We start from the raw sequence: 11,421 nt of genomic DNA, 5'->3' as shown, positions 1-11,421 counted from the left end.
TATGATTAAAATGACTGTGAAAAGAACTAGAAAATCATGAGCAGAAAATAATTAACCATTTCATTTAGAAAAGGCTTGGGTAAATAAAAAGGTCTCAAGCATGCATTTGGGAGAGTAGGTTGTTGGAACAAGCTTGATCTCACATTAAAGGAGCCACAGCACTGAAGTCACAAGGCAGAGAGAAGTAGCCCTCTTTGTGGCTGGGCATGGGCGTAGGGGGCAGGCAATACCCGTACCCCTCTCTTGGTGAAGGTCAGCCATCAGAGTGGCCAAGGCCAATTCAGTCCCAAACCCACTTTGGAATCCAGTCTGGTGAGGGTCAAAGTACTCAGTTTCATTCAAGAGCAACTGCAGCTGAAATGCAAGTGCCCTCTCAAGAGAGCATTCGTGATCCTGTGGAAGTTGTTGTGCACCATTGGATCCAGGGCAGACTTTTTCAGAAGTGATCACATCAACACTCCCTTCAAAGTGGTAGGCACCACCCTCGTGCGCAATGACGCATTAGCTGCCCCCTAGACCCACCCGTCGAAAATCAGCACCACCAGTTAGTTTCAATCAGCCAAGAGGTGCAAAGAGTTGAGAGGACAGGTGTCAGGGGCAGTGCCACAAGCACCTTGTTCACGTCACCAGGTCGGTGAAACTGATCCCACAACACTCACGTGGCGCATTGGACACCTAGAGAGATTCTGCATCAATATCAGTTTTGGAGGTGAGCAACTTTATCCTCAAAGTGTCTTACAAAGAATTCACAACTACTAGATAGCACAATTTGCTATCTATTTATTTGCAAAAATCTTAGATATTGTTAGTCTGTTTTAAGGCAGTATCTATTAAGCTCAAGTCTACTGATTGTAATAAAGATGAATGGAAATGTGCTATGCTTGCCAGTATTTAGTTGGCAGCATGTGTGTTTGACATGACTAAACAACGTGTGTTTCAACAGAAGTCTGATGAACAAAATGGTAAAGCTTTTCCTTTAATTTCACCTCCATGCTAGGGAAAACAGTATGTTTTATATTTCTGACTTTCAGGCCACTGCTATCAAAAATAGATTCTATATTTTACTGCATCTTATTGCATTAGTTGCGAGTTACCGGTCTCTGCAGCCACAAGCAGCCACTATGATTCTACACCACTGGAGGTGCACTCCATTGTCTCTTGAGACAGATGGACACCAACAAGGCATTTTGGTGCACCTTTTATTGTGAACTGTCCTCAGCTGAAAGGTGGTACAGATAAATTTGATATATAAATTTTTAAAAAGATAAAAAAGTTAGGCCGGGGGGGGGGGTAGCTGAAACCTATGGGGAAAGATCTGCTAACTGCTAACTCAAATTCTTTAGAACTCATGGGGGGTTTTTTTGTCCCCGCAGCCCTAAAATTATACAAGGCCAAAACGTTGGCACAGCTCCTTTATGGGTCCTTGTTGGGCCCACCATCCTCTTCTTTCACTCCCCTCGAGAGAATCCAATCTAAATTTCTCAGAGCCCTTTTACAAGTCCCCAGATGCGTTTCAAATGCATAGATTAGAAATGGGGATGATGAGAGTCAAGGTTCATATTAGCTTAACATCAGTCTATAAGTGGTTGACACTGAAATTGCTCCAAGGTATAGCTCCACTGATTCTTTGTGATCGGTTCGTCTGGCTGGCAGATAGCGGTCCTGAACTCTCTGAAGAAATTGGGCCTTGCTCCTCAAGCCATCCTAAATTTGGGATTGGATCAAGCAAGATCCGTGGTCAGGCAAATAATTATGGACATAGAGAGACAACAGGACTGCTTGAGGTCCCGATTACATAATTGCAGAACATGAGAGATATGTTGCTGTCCCGGAAGCATACCTCCATTTCCTCGTATCCAGAAATGCAAGAAGAGCCTTTACTCTCGACCCCCATTTAGTGAGGCTTGCTGACCTTCTGGACTATAGCTGTCAACATTTCCCTTTTTTAAAGGAAAATTCCCTTATTCCGAATAGGATTCCTCGCAAGAAAAGGAAAAAGTTGACAGCTATGTTTTGGACAAGCTTAAACTAAATTTTCTCTTCTTTGGCAAAAATCACAAGATGACCCGGATGGTCGCCAGATTCTGCGCACAGATTTGTAGGCGTAGAACACCCCCTGGAACAAGTAGATCGCTAGGAAAACTGCCCTAGCCGGCCTCCTGGGCGTCCCGGGGGCAATCTGCATGTTAGTTTAACCTTAGGTCTTTTTGTGTTCATGCAACTATTTTAATTTTAATCTATAAGCTGTTATTGTATATTGTTTTAAATGTCTACAGTCATACCTCAGGTTACAGACGCTTCAGGTTGCATTTTTTGGGGTTATGGACCTGCTGAAATCCAGAAGTACTGGAACGGGTTACTTCCGGGTTTCGGCAGTCGTGCATGCACAGAAGCACAAAATCGTGCTTTGTGCATGCGCAAAAGCGCGGAATCGCAAGACGCGCGTGCGCAGACGTGGCACTGCGGGTTGCGAACGTGCCTCCCGCATCGATCTCATTTGCAACCCGAGTGTCCACTGTATTTCATTCTTGTGAAAGCAGTCTCAGTTGTGCTTCTTGAACTGGTCTTTGACAATAATAATAAATTACTACTACTACTAGCTGAAACCTAATGCAAGATATTGTCTACAGGTTTATGCTCATAAATCACAACACACACAAAAGCATTCCATCATTTTATTATGATATATAGGGTTTTTAGCAATATTTAAAATTCTTAAATTATTTTCTATTAGTCGAATAGAAAGACATTATTGACTAAAGGATGTGGGGAAATACCATATTTATATAGATATAAAAATAAAAAGGCACTGCAAAACACCTTATCACAAAATATAAAACAGCAGAAATACTTTTGTAAGCACTTAGAAAGAGCAGAGCTACAAAAATAATTACATATCTATGTCAACAGAGCCATTAGCTACCTTCTAACTTCCCCTCTGACCATCAAATCAGTGTCCACTGCCTTCTTTAAGTTTTGGAATTTTACTTTCAGTTTTCCACAGATGTAGTGGCTTTTGTGAATGGGAAAGGAACAAAAGTGTCCCAAACGATTAGATGATTTAGATGTAATGCCAAATTATGATTTGCACAGCCAGAGCATTGTTTTGTCACGACTTAGGAACAGACAACTCGCAATCTAGGTACCAAAACACAATTTGAAGCAAGCCATGGCTTTCACATTCCTCTGAAAGCCATCGTTTGGGAACATCAGTCCACCCTGCGAGGCTGTTGTTTATGATAGCATCTGGGGATTTGGAGGGTAGGTGTGGAAAGAAGGAAACCACACCAACCACTGTTTGCCTGAACATCTGGAAGTAAGGGTTTGGAGTCTATGCTTAGTGCAAACCATGGTTTAAAAACATGGATTAAAAACAAATCCATTAATTTACTCAATGCTCAATATTAAACACGACGCCAAGGCTTGCATGTAGCATTCCACTTGGGCAATGCCTTGTTTCAACTGAGAACACCACATGGATTTTTTTTAAACCACCCAATCTAACTCGGTGGAGAAATTCCCATTCATTTAAAAAGGAATAAATCCTACTCTTTCCCCCTATGGAACTGCAGCATGAAAACATATAGTTACTCAGGGTGGACAAGCCACTTGCAATTTAAAAAAATACCACCTGAGGGAAAAAATTATTGGATTTGAGAATACAGGATGCCTGCACCTGCTTTTCTGAAGAGAAACAGCTGCCTGAAAGAGGCTTGTAATCGGCCCCTCACCTAAGTGGCCTGCTAGCACAGCCATAAAGGGTGTGGCAATGTGAAAATGTGTTTGGGGAATTGTGTCCTTTTGTGAAACGTCTTAAATGCTACAGTGTTTTGGGCCTTTTATTTGTGTATATTTGTGTGTGCGCTGTAATTTAAACCACCTGGAGAAGGGGTGTGGGGCTTGAGCATGCCTGGAAAAAGGCTGTTCTGCCTCATGAGAGTAAACAAAACCAAGAATGTAGAGGATTTTCTGAGGCTATCTGTTGCTAGACCTGAGCTGCATGTGCTATCAGACTCATGAACTTGAAAAACTTGCTCTCTTCAGCTTGCCCGTGTGTTAATTTGGGTGATAAAAAGTCAACCACAGCCAAACCAATGGATTATTTAAAGTGGCCTGAACTCTGGTCATATTCACGCCCTACCTTTAAAGCTCTCCTACACTGCTTGAAGTGACATGTCTTCTCCCAAAGTGTTACGGCACTCTTAACAAGCTACAGTTCCTTGGATTCTTTGGGGGGAAACCATTACCAGTGAAGAGAGATAATTATAATTTAAATGTCTGGTGTGGGTGTCATTCTACAACTAGATGCTAGTAACTTCTTGATTTCTTAAACAATGAAAGCTGGGATTCTCGGGAAATTCACCTTTACATTGAATACCCACATCCTGTGCTTTTAATGTGCCTGCATGGAACCATGCACTTTTAGTCTTCATTTAACACCAATAAATTATATTTCCCTGTCACTGTCTTGTGTGTGCAAATTTGGTTGCGTCTAAATGCTACACAATGTCTTCTTCATTGGCTTGGCAATTCACATACATGTTAGTCAAAGCCCATTCTCATGTTTTCGCTTGTGTGCAAAACTTTTGCTTTTCTCACATGCTTTAGTGCAAGGCGTGAGCACACATTTCGATCTAACTGCTTACATGATGATAGCTTGGTGGGAAGAGTAACACAAGTTCTCAAATTCAATCCCAAGTTTCCCAGTTAGAAGGCTGTGGAGGAATCTCTCAGCCCAAGACAAAAGCACATCACTGCTACCCATCTCAGACAGCACCAGACTAAACAAACCAGTGGTCTGATTGAGGCCACTCCACACCATAAATGTAAAGCACTCTTACGCCCCTTTAAGAATCATGGCTTCCCCAAAGATTCCTGGGAACTGTAGTTTGTTAAGGGTGCAGAGTCGTTAGGCCTTTAAGAAAGTGCAGTTCCCAGGATTTGGGCAGGGGGCAGGAGCCCTGACTCTCACGGTGCAGTTGTGACATAGGAGAGCTTCATCTATTAATTGCCACCATACACACACCATTTTTTGTGGAATGCAGCCAGTTTGGGTAAAGGTTTCTATCTTCCATTTGTGTATAGAGTTGTGAAATATAAAAGTTTTAGAATGAAAGCATTTCAATACAATATTCAAGAAAGGTTTGGGCACTACAGAAGTAAGGCACTCAAGATTTTAGAAGCTGTGCTTAATTTACTCAGACTGAATAGCAGGCAATCTCAGGGTGGGGGGATAAATATATAAAGTTCTGTCACTTAAAAAAATAGCATCCCCCTTTTTAATGGGGCAAATAGTTCCCTTAATGTACAAAATGTGCTCTGAATGCAAAATTAATAATAACCCTACACAACATAGCATAGATAAAGCAATTCTAAAGTCCTACCTCAAGCATTCAGGTCTTCAGTTGTATAAAAAGCTTCATCTTATATTTGCAATTCTTCGGAATCTGGCAACATATAAACTTTCTATCACCCATTATACTCTGGATATCATGGGTCTTGCCTGGCTAAAGTCAATAGTAATTCTGCTTTAGTGGAACGGCATGTGCAGATGTTAAGTTATGGATGGGGGCTGGATGGATGGAGAGTTCAGACTACGGTGTCCTTCCAAGTGATTAGAAGAATTACTATTCCTCTCTTTTCCCCTCTCCACATTTCTGATGTAGGATAAATTTACAAAAGTGAGGTTTGAAGTCTTGTCACCGCTTGGCAGGATGAGCACAGACAACCATTTACCCACTTGATGACCAGTTGGGAAACCAGCCATGTGGAAGAGCTCCTTCCTTCACTTTGCAATGATACAGCAGTTCTGGAACCGCTTAGCAACATGCACCACTTGGCGCGGACAAGCCCTCAAACTTTCTGCCACAATTTCCCACAGTGCTTCTGGGAAGCCCACAAGCAAGATGCAAGTCAAACAGCACACCTGCGATTCCCCACCCACAAGCACCCCAAGGCATGCTGATAAATAGTCATCTGCATTCAGCATCTGTAGTAAATAACCTTTTGGCTAACTGTTTACCTGTAACAGTTCTCTGTTCTCAAATGTGGGATGCATGCATACATGATGTACCCTTAACGTACATCTTTAATCTGAATCCAAGAATTTAAAGGCTGCCATTTTCCAATAAAGACCTTCCCCCACCCTCCACAACATACACTTTTTAAAGGGATGTGATAGAGGTTGATTATGCCACACAACATAAATTTAAAAAAGTTCAAACGACATTTGCCATCACTCACCATGGTAACATTTTGAGGCAATAGCTGTTGCAATAAACAAAACTAAGGCCTGGGTCTCACTTGCATTTTAGTCTTGAAGTCAGGAAAAACAAGCCAGCATTGCAGAAAGAACAGTAAGATGTTTGTGATGAGCCAGTAAGAATCCATTCATGTGTAGGAGCTATATGATACCCACCCACCCACAATTTATTTTCATGAACTTTTCTGCCTTCAATAAGACCGGCATCATATATTCTGAACACTTTAAAAAATCTGCATAATAGTCGCAAGGTACATGTGCAGTTGACTTAAATGAACTCTTTCCTCCATTCAAAAGAACAAATATGTCTAAGCAGCATAATGGATATGTAATAATTGTTGCACATTAAGATGCACAATTTGTTTAACCATACATCTTTCCCCATTCGAAAGGACAGCTCTTAAAAGCAGTATGTATAATGACAATCAAGACAATTGTGCATTGTATGCACAACTGTCGTTAACTTAACAACTGCTTCCACAACTAAGCCAATACTTTCAAGTCCCTTCCCTTCATTCTGTTGTCCATACAGTCACTTCCTGTTTCATCCATTTACTTCAGGTTTACTAGGTTTGTGAATCTGCAAATCTGAACAAATGTCATTTCCCCTCCTCATACCCCTAAAGAGCTAAGCTTCCCTTCCGGGAAATCTTGGCCTGAGTTTTACAGTCCTTTATTCCAGAAAGTAAAAAAAGGCCTTTGGTCTCAAACACCGTCTTTTAAAAAGCTATTATCTTCCAGATCTTTAGCAAAAAGTAAAAAACTGCAGCCTCCTGAAGGAATGAATCCACGTTAACTCTTTCCCCACACATTCAACTATACGTCCAGCTATTTTCCATCTGTTATATCCACACAAGGAGGCAGGTGCCCAAGGAATCTTCTCGTTGGCTTCCTTTATAAAGGCAGCTGGTTGCCAAGGAACTATAAATGCCTGGTTTCCACGAATGGTCCCTGTGCAGCAGGGATTTGGCAACTCCTGCTCATTGGCAAAAATGGTGCCCTTTGGCTTTCCACCCCTATCTCTTGTGCTGGGGCTTCTCCTTAAGATCCCAGGACAAAATTAATGTTTGATATGACTAAGAACTGCCTGCCATGATCTACCTGATGTCTTTGCAAAGCTGAGTCTTTGCCAAACTGGAGATGATCTTCTGTGACACAATCACTTTCTCTAAGGATATATTTGGCCACATCCTACATGCTACAGAGGGCCCCCACACTACCCTATAGTAAGCTTTCTAAATGGCGACCAAGTAACGGAAGGCCCTCACTACTGAAAATGCATTCAAGTGCTAATTAAAGAGGTTCGATCCGAGGCTGAGGGGACCCAAAACCAGCTTCTAGCTGCTTCAGCACATGAGAATATCTCCCTCAGCTGCTTCTAGGAGCAGGGAAGCTACCTGGCATATCCAAGCCTGGGTGTGAAAAATGAATGATCCTGGAGCCATTTAATGGATGCCCTCAGCCAAAGGCCATTAAGTCTTAAAAGGCTTCTCCTCGGGCGTAGGCCTATGCCTTACGTTGATGTTGTAGTCAAGAGTTCTTCAGTAAACAAAACACTGCATTAAACATTTTCTGTGTAGACAATGCAGGGGCTGTTCTCCTCACAAAGCTCTAGCTGCACACTTGAGGCAAACCATCTTTTGGCAGAACCAAGGCTATAGTTGAGTGTGGTCCGGTATATGTTCTTGGCATGTTTGGGGAAGATGATTGTTGTACTCTGGAACCTCAGGGGTTTCTGGCGCGGCTCAAAGATGAGTTGGGACTTGTAGTTTCGCCATGTGCAGTTGGGGGCAGCAATGACGGTCTCGCTGTAAGTGGTGACCGTGGGCATTGGGCAGTAGAAAACATCATCCCTGTAATGCCTCTCAGAGCCATATTTTACCTCAGAGTTGCACCTGAAATTTAAAAGGGGGGGGGGGGCAACAAGAAGTCACGCACAAGAACTTCAGTGGAGCCCCAACAAGATCAAACCACAGACCTGCTCAAGTCCCACATCCTGTTCCCCACAGCAAGTACCTCCTCCTCTGCTGAACCCAACAAGACGCAGCCATATCTGACCCTGAGCTGCACGTTTTGGGGGGCCCGTGGGCACATCTGGAATACTGAGAAAGTGCCGTAGGTCCCACTCATAAAATGGCTGCCATAGGGGCATGACATAAAAAGTAGGAAAAGAGGCAGGATCACCCCACAACCCCCAAAATTGGGCCTAGCAGGAAATGGACTTCCTAGCAACTCTTGCAGCACTTCTTTTTGCCTTCCCCGTTCAAGTCTTGTGAGAGTCACCCGAGAGTTGGCTCTTTCCCCTTTCTGGATAAAGGATGTTTAGGGCTGCAAACTCACCAGGGTTTCACTGGAGCTGAGTCTCGCTGGCTGGGGCCTGATCCTGCCCTTTTTACTGCTTGTGCGAAGCAGAGATGGCTCACTAGAGTGCATGGGCATAGCCAGGATATATTTTCTTTTGGGGGGAAGGCTTTATATTGGGGGAGCAGAACCGAGTTATCTGTGACACAACTGGTCAGTTAGTTAAGTATTTTTATTCATTTACTTGATGGGGCAGCTGCCCCTTGCACCCCTTGGCTACACCCACGTCTTCCGCCACACACGTGTAGAACAGCGACCCTCAGGTTGCAAAAACCTCGGGATCCAGCCGGACCTCCGGAACGGATCCCATTCGCAACCGGAGGTACCACTGTATGTGATTAGGCAAATGTAGCCAGTGGTTGCAGCCTGACCAGCCCAGCAGAATTAGGGATTTGTTGGCAGTGGGATGGGGCAGGTCCTGCAAGCCACCTCTACAGGGAGGGAGACCAGGAGTGGTGCCAACTTGGAAAACATATTGGGGGGGGGGGAGGTAAGCCCTGCCCCACATAATTGATCACATGACGCAGCACACACACATCATTTGAATCGCAACGCCCATCAACTTTGGAAGGACCAGTTGTATGTCCCCCATCCTGAGCTACCGCCAATCTGCGTCTGCTCAAGTGTTGTTGTTTTTTTGGGGAAACTCAGTACCTCTCTCTCATATGGACACCGTACCTGATACAGAGCCATGGAGGACCAAGAAATGGCACCTTGCCCCGACTCTGCCTGCCCTATATTCAGGGGTGGGGGGAGTTGAGGTGGCAGCTCAGGGCAGGGACTTGCATTTTCATCCCCTGCTGCCAAAAAATGATGGTATCCCCGCCTCTTCTCACTTTATTCCAGTTCCATGTTTGAGCCACTTCCATGTTTGAAGGGCAGTCGGCAGCGAAACTAATGAGAGATGGAACCAAAATGTTCTGGAACAGAACAATTGCTCATGAGTGAAAACTGGGGGAGTGACTCAGAGGTTGCCTGGGGCGCAAAATACCCTTACGCCAGCACTGCTCATAAGCAAACACCAGAATAGATTCATCAAGTCTGGTTTTTGCAACGAACAGGTAAGGAAACCTTGAAGGCTGGAATCCACATTTTCTTCAGGTCTTCTCCAGGTCTTTTGTCATATTTGTCTGATTTGTGTCTTGGAGGGGTGGGGAGTTAACTGGAAAAACCTACATCTCCCTGCAAATCTGGCATTTCAATATCTCGCTCGCCTCTCTGTGTCTATAGTAAGTGTCCTAAAATATTAGCCAAAGCTGGAACAGACTTCACAAACAGCTATCTAGATAGATCCCTGTTAGTTTTTGCATTCTTTCACTGCACACCCAACTTGAAGAAGCAGCTTTTATAGTCTGTGAAAAGCATCCCTGTCTTCAAAGAAGCAGGAGGGACACGCAAAGCATCCTGTTGCCAGGTTGCCGTAGGGGTTTTACATGGTTTGATGCTTCCAGATCTTGGAGGCGCAACCAGCAGCAGCTGAGGAATTTGCAGCTCTGTGTATAAAAAGATTAAACGCTGGGTGTGGCGCACGGCATTTGCCAACGCCCTGGAGGAGGCTTGGCCCACCAAACGGCACACGTAACACAATCTGCTTAATGAGTTTTGCACAGCTAAGCTCAGAGGCCAGCAAGTTGCTTGGTGCAGACAGCAGGAGCCCTCGATGGCAATTGGAAAAACATCCTTGTCGGTGGCACCTTGAAATTTCAAAGGCTACTCTTTAAAAGTTGGGTGCGTGGGTGGCATTGACACTGGGCAGAAAGCTGCAGCAGCATTTCGGCACACCAGCAACCACCAGAACATCGCCGGCTAGCACCAAAGGAAGGTTGAGAAGAACCCCAAGTGAGAAATGTCACTTGTTGCATCAAAACCACATTGGCTTCCCTTAAAATGTTTTGGAAATTTGGCCCACTTAAAAAACACACTTGAACTTAACCTTACATTTTTGCCTTTAAAAGCAAAATTCAGCAGCAAAGTCAAGGACTCTGCCATTCACTGATGGACAAGAGTCTGATGTCACCACTACTGTCATGCCCACATATGGTTGGGCTGTTGGGCTTTGCTAGGACTGGAGACCCTCAGAGAAGAATCTGACCACAGAGCACTGGAGGAGACTCCAAAAACATGGAAGTTGGAGATGGGCAACTCTACCCCTCAGCACACAACTTAAACCCTCACAGTATAAGACAGAAAGACTAGAAGATGGGGGGTGGTAATCTCTGCCTATCAGAAGAATTCCAGAAGGGTGAGAGGTCAGAGCAGTTCTTTGCCATCATTAGAGCAATGGCTCAATTGTTCACTACCATCCAAAGGGAGAACCATGATCTTGGGATCTCTGGGTTAGCAGTGTTGTTGATTGGCACAGCTTTGGCCCTAAATGCTGTGAAAATGCCCAAGCCCAGCAGACACCTGGGATGGTTATGAAAGGTTTCACCCCAAGTGCGTACTTCAACAAATACTGAAGTATGGACTCACTTCAGAAATGGCTGGTAGGGCAGAAGGGGCAGGAAGGCCAACGATAAGCTTTTTTGAAAACTGTAAATTGCTTTTGAGACAAATTGTTTGTAGTGGAAAACAAATATTATAAATAAAATAAGTCAGTAGGTGGAGCCGGAGCCAATGTCAAACAGGGCCAAACTAATTATTGTTTTGTCCTCCTCTTCTTCCATACTGAGTTCCACAAGGGCAAAACTGAGACTGAAGAGGAGGAAGCTGAGAGGCAGCTCCTTCCCGCTGGACTGGGTGCAAGTAAGAAGGCAGGGAGCTGGGAGCTGGCTGAGGACAGACAGAACTTGATGGGG

At 44.2% G+C, this 11,421-nt stretch overlaps 1 protein-coding gene across 3 annotated transcripts in view; it reads right to left on the bottom strand.

Moving 5' to 3' along the window:
- Positions 1-2,661: 2,661 nt before the first annotated feature.
- RFLNA (refilin A) overlaps positions 2,662-11,421 on the bottom strand; it is a 31,184-nt gene continuing 22,424 nt past the window's right edge. For all 3 annotated transcript variants that reach the window (XM_028709101.2, XM_028709103.2, XM_028709102.2), the window contains exon 4: positions 2,662-8,157. In XM_028709101.2, coding sequence (XP_028564934.2) covers positions 7,824-8,157 — 334 coding nt within the window. In that variant the 3' untranslated portion in view covers positions 2,662-7,823. The remainder of the gene's footprint in view (positions 8,158-11,421) is intronic.

This window comes from Podarcis muralis, chromosome 16 (assembly GCF_964188315.1).
Source record: "Podarcis muralis chromosome 16, rPodMur119.hap1.1, whole genome shotgun sequence".
Lineage (NCBI taxonomy): Eukaryota > Metazoa > Chordata > Lepidosauria > Squamata > Lacertidae > Podarcis > Podarcis muralis.
Note: the sequence above shows the minus strand (reverse complement) of the source record. Positions and strands in the feature narration are given on the sequence as shown.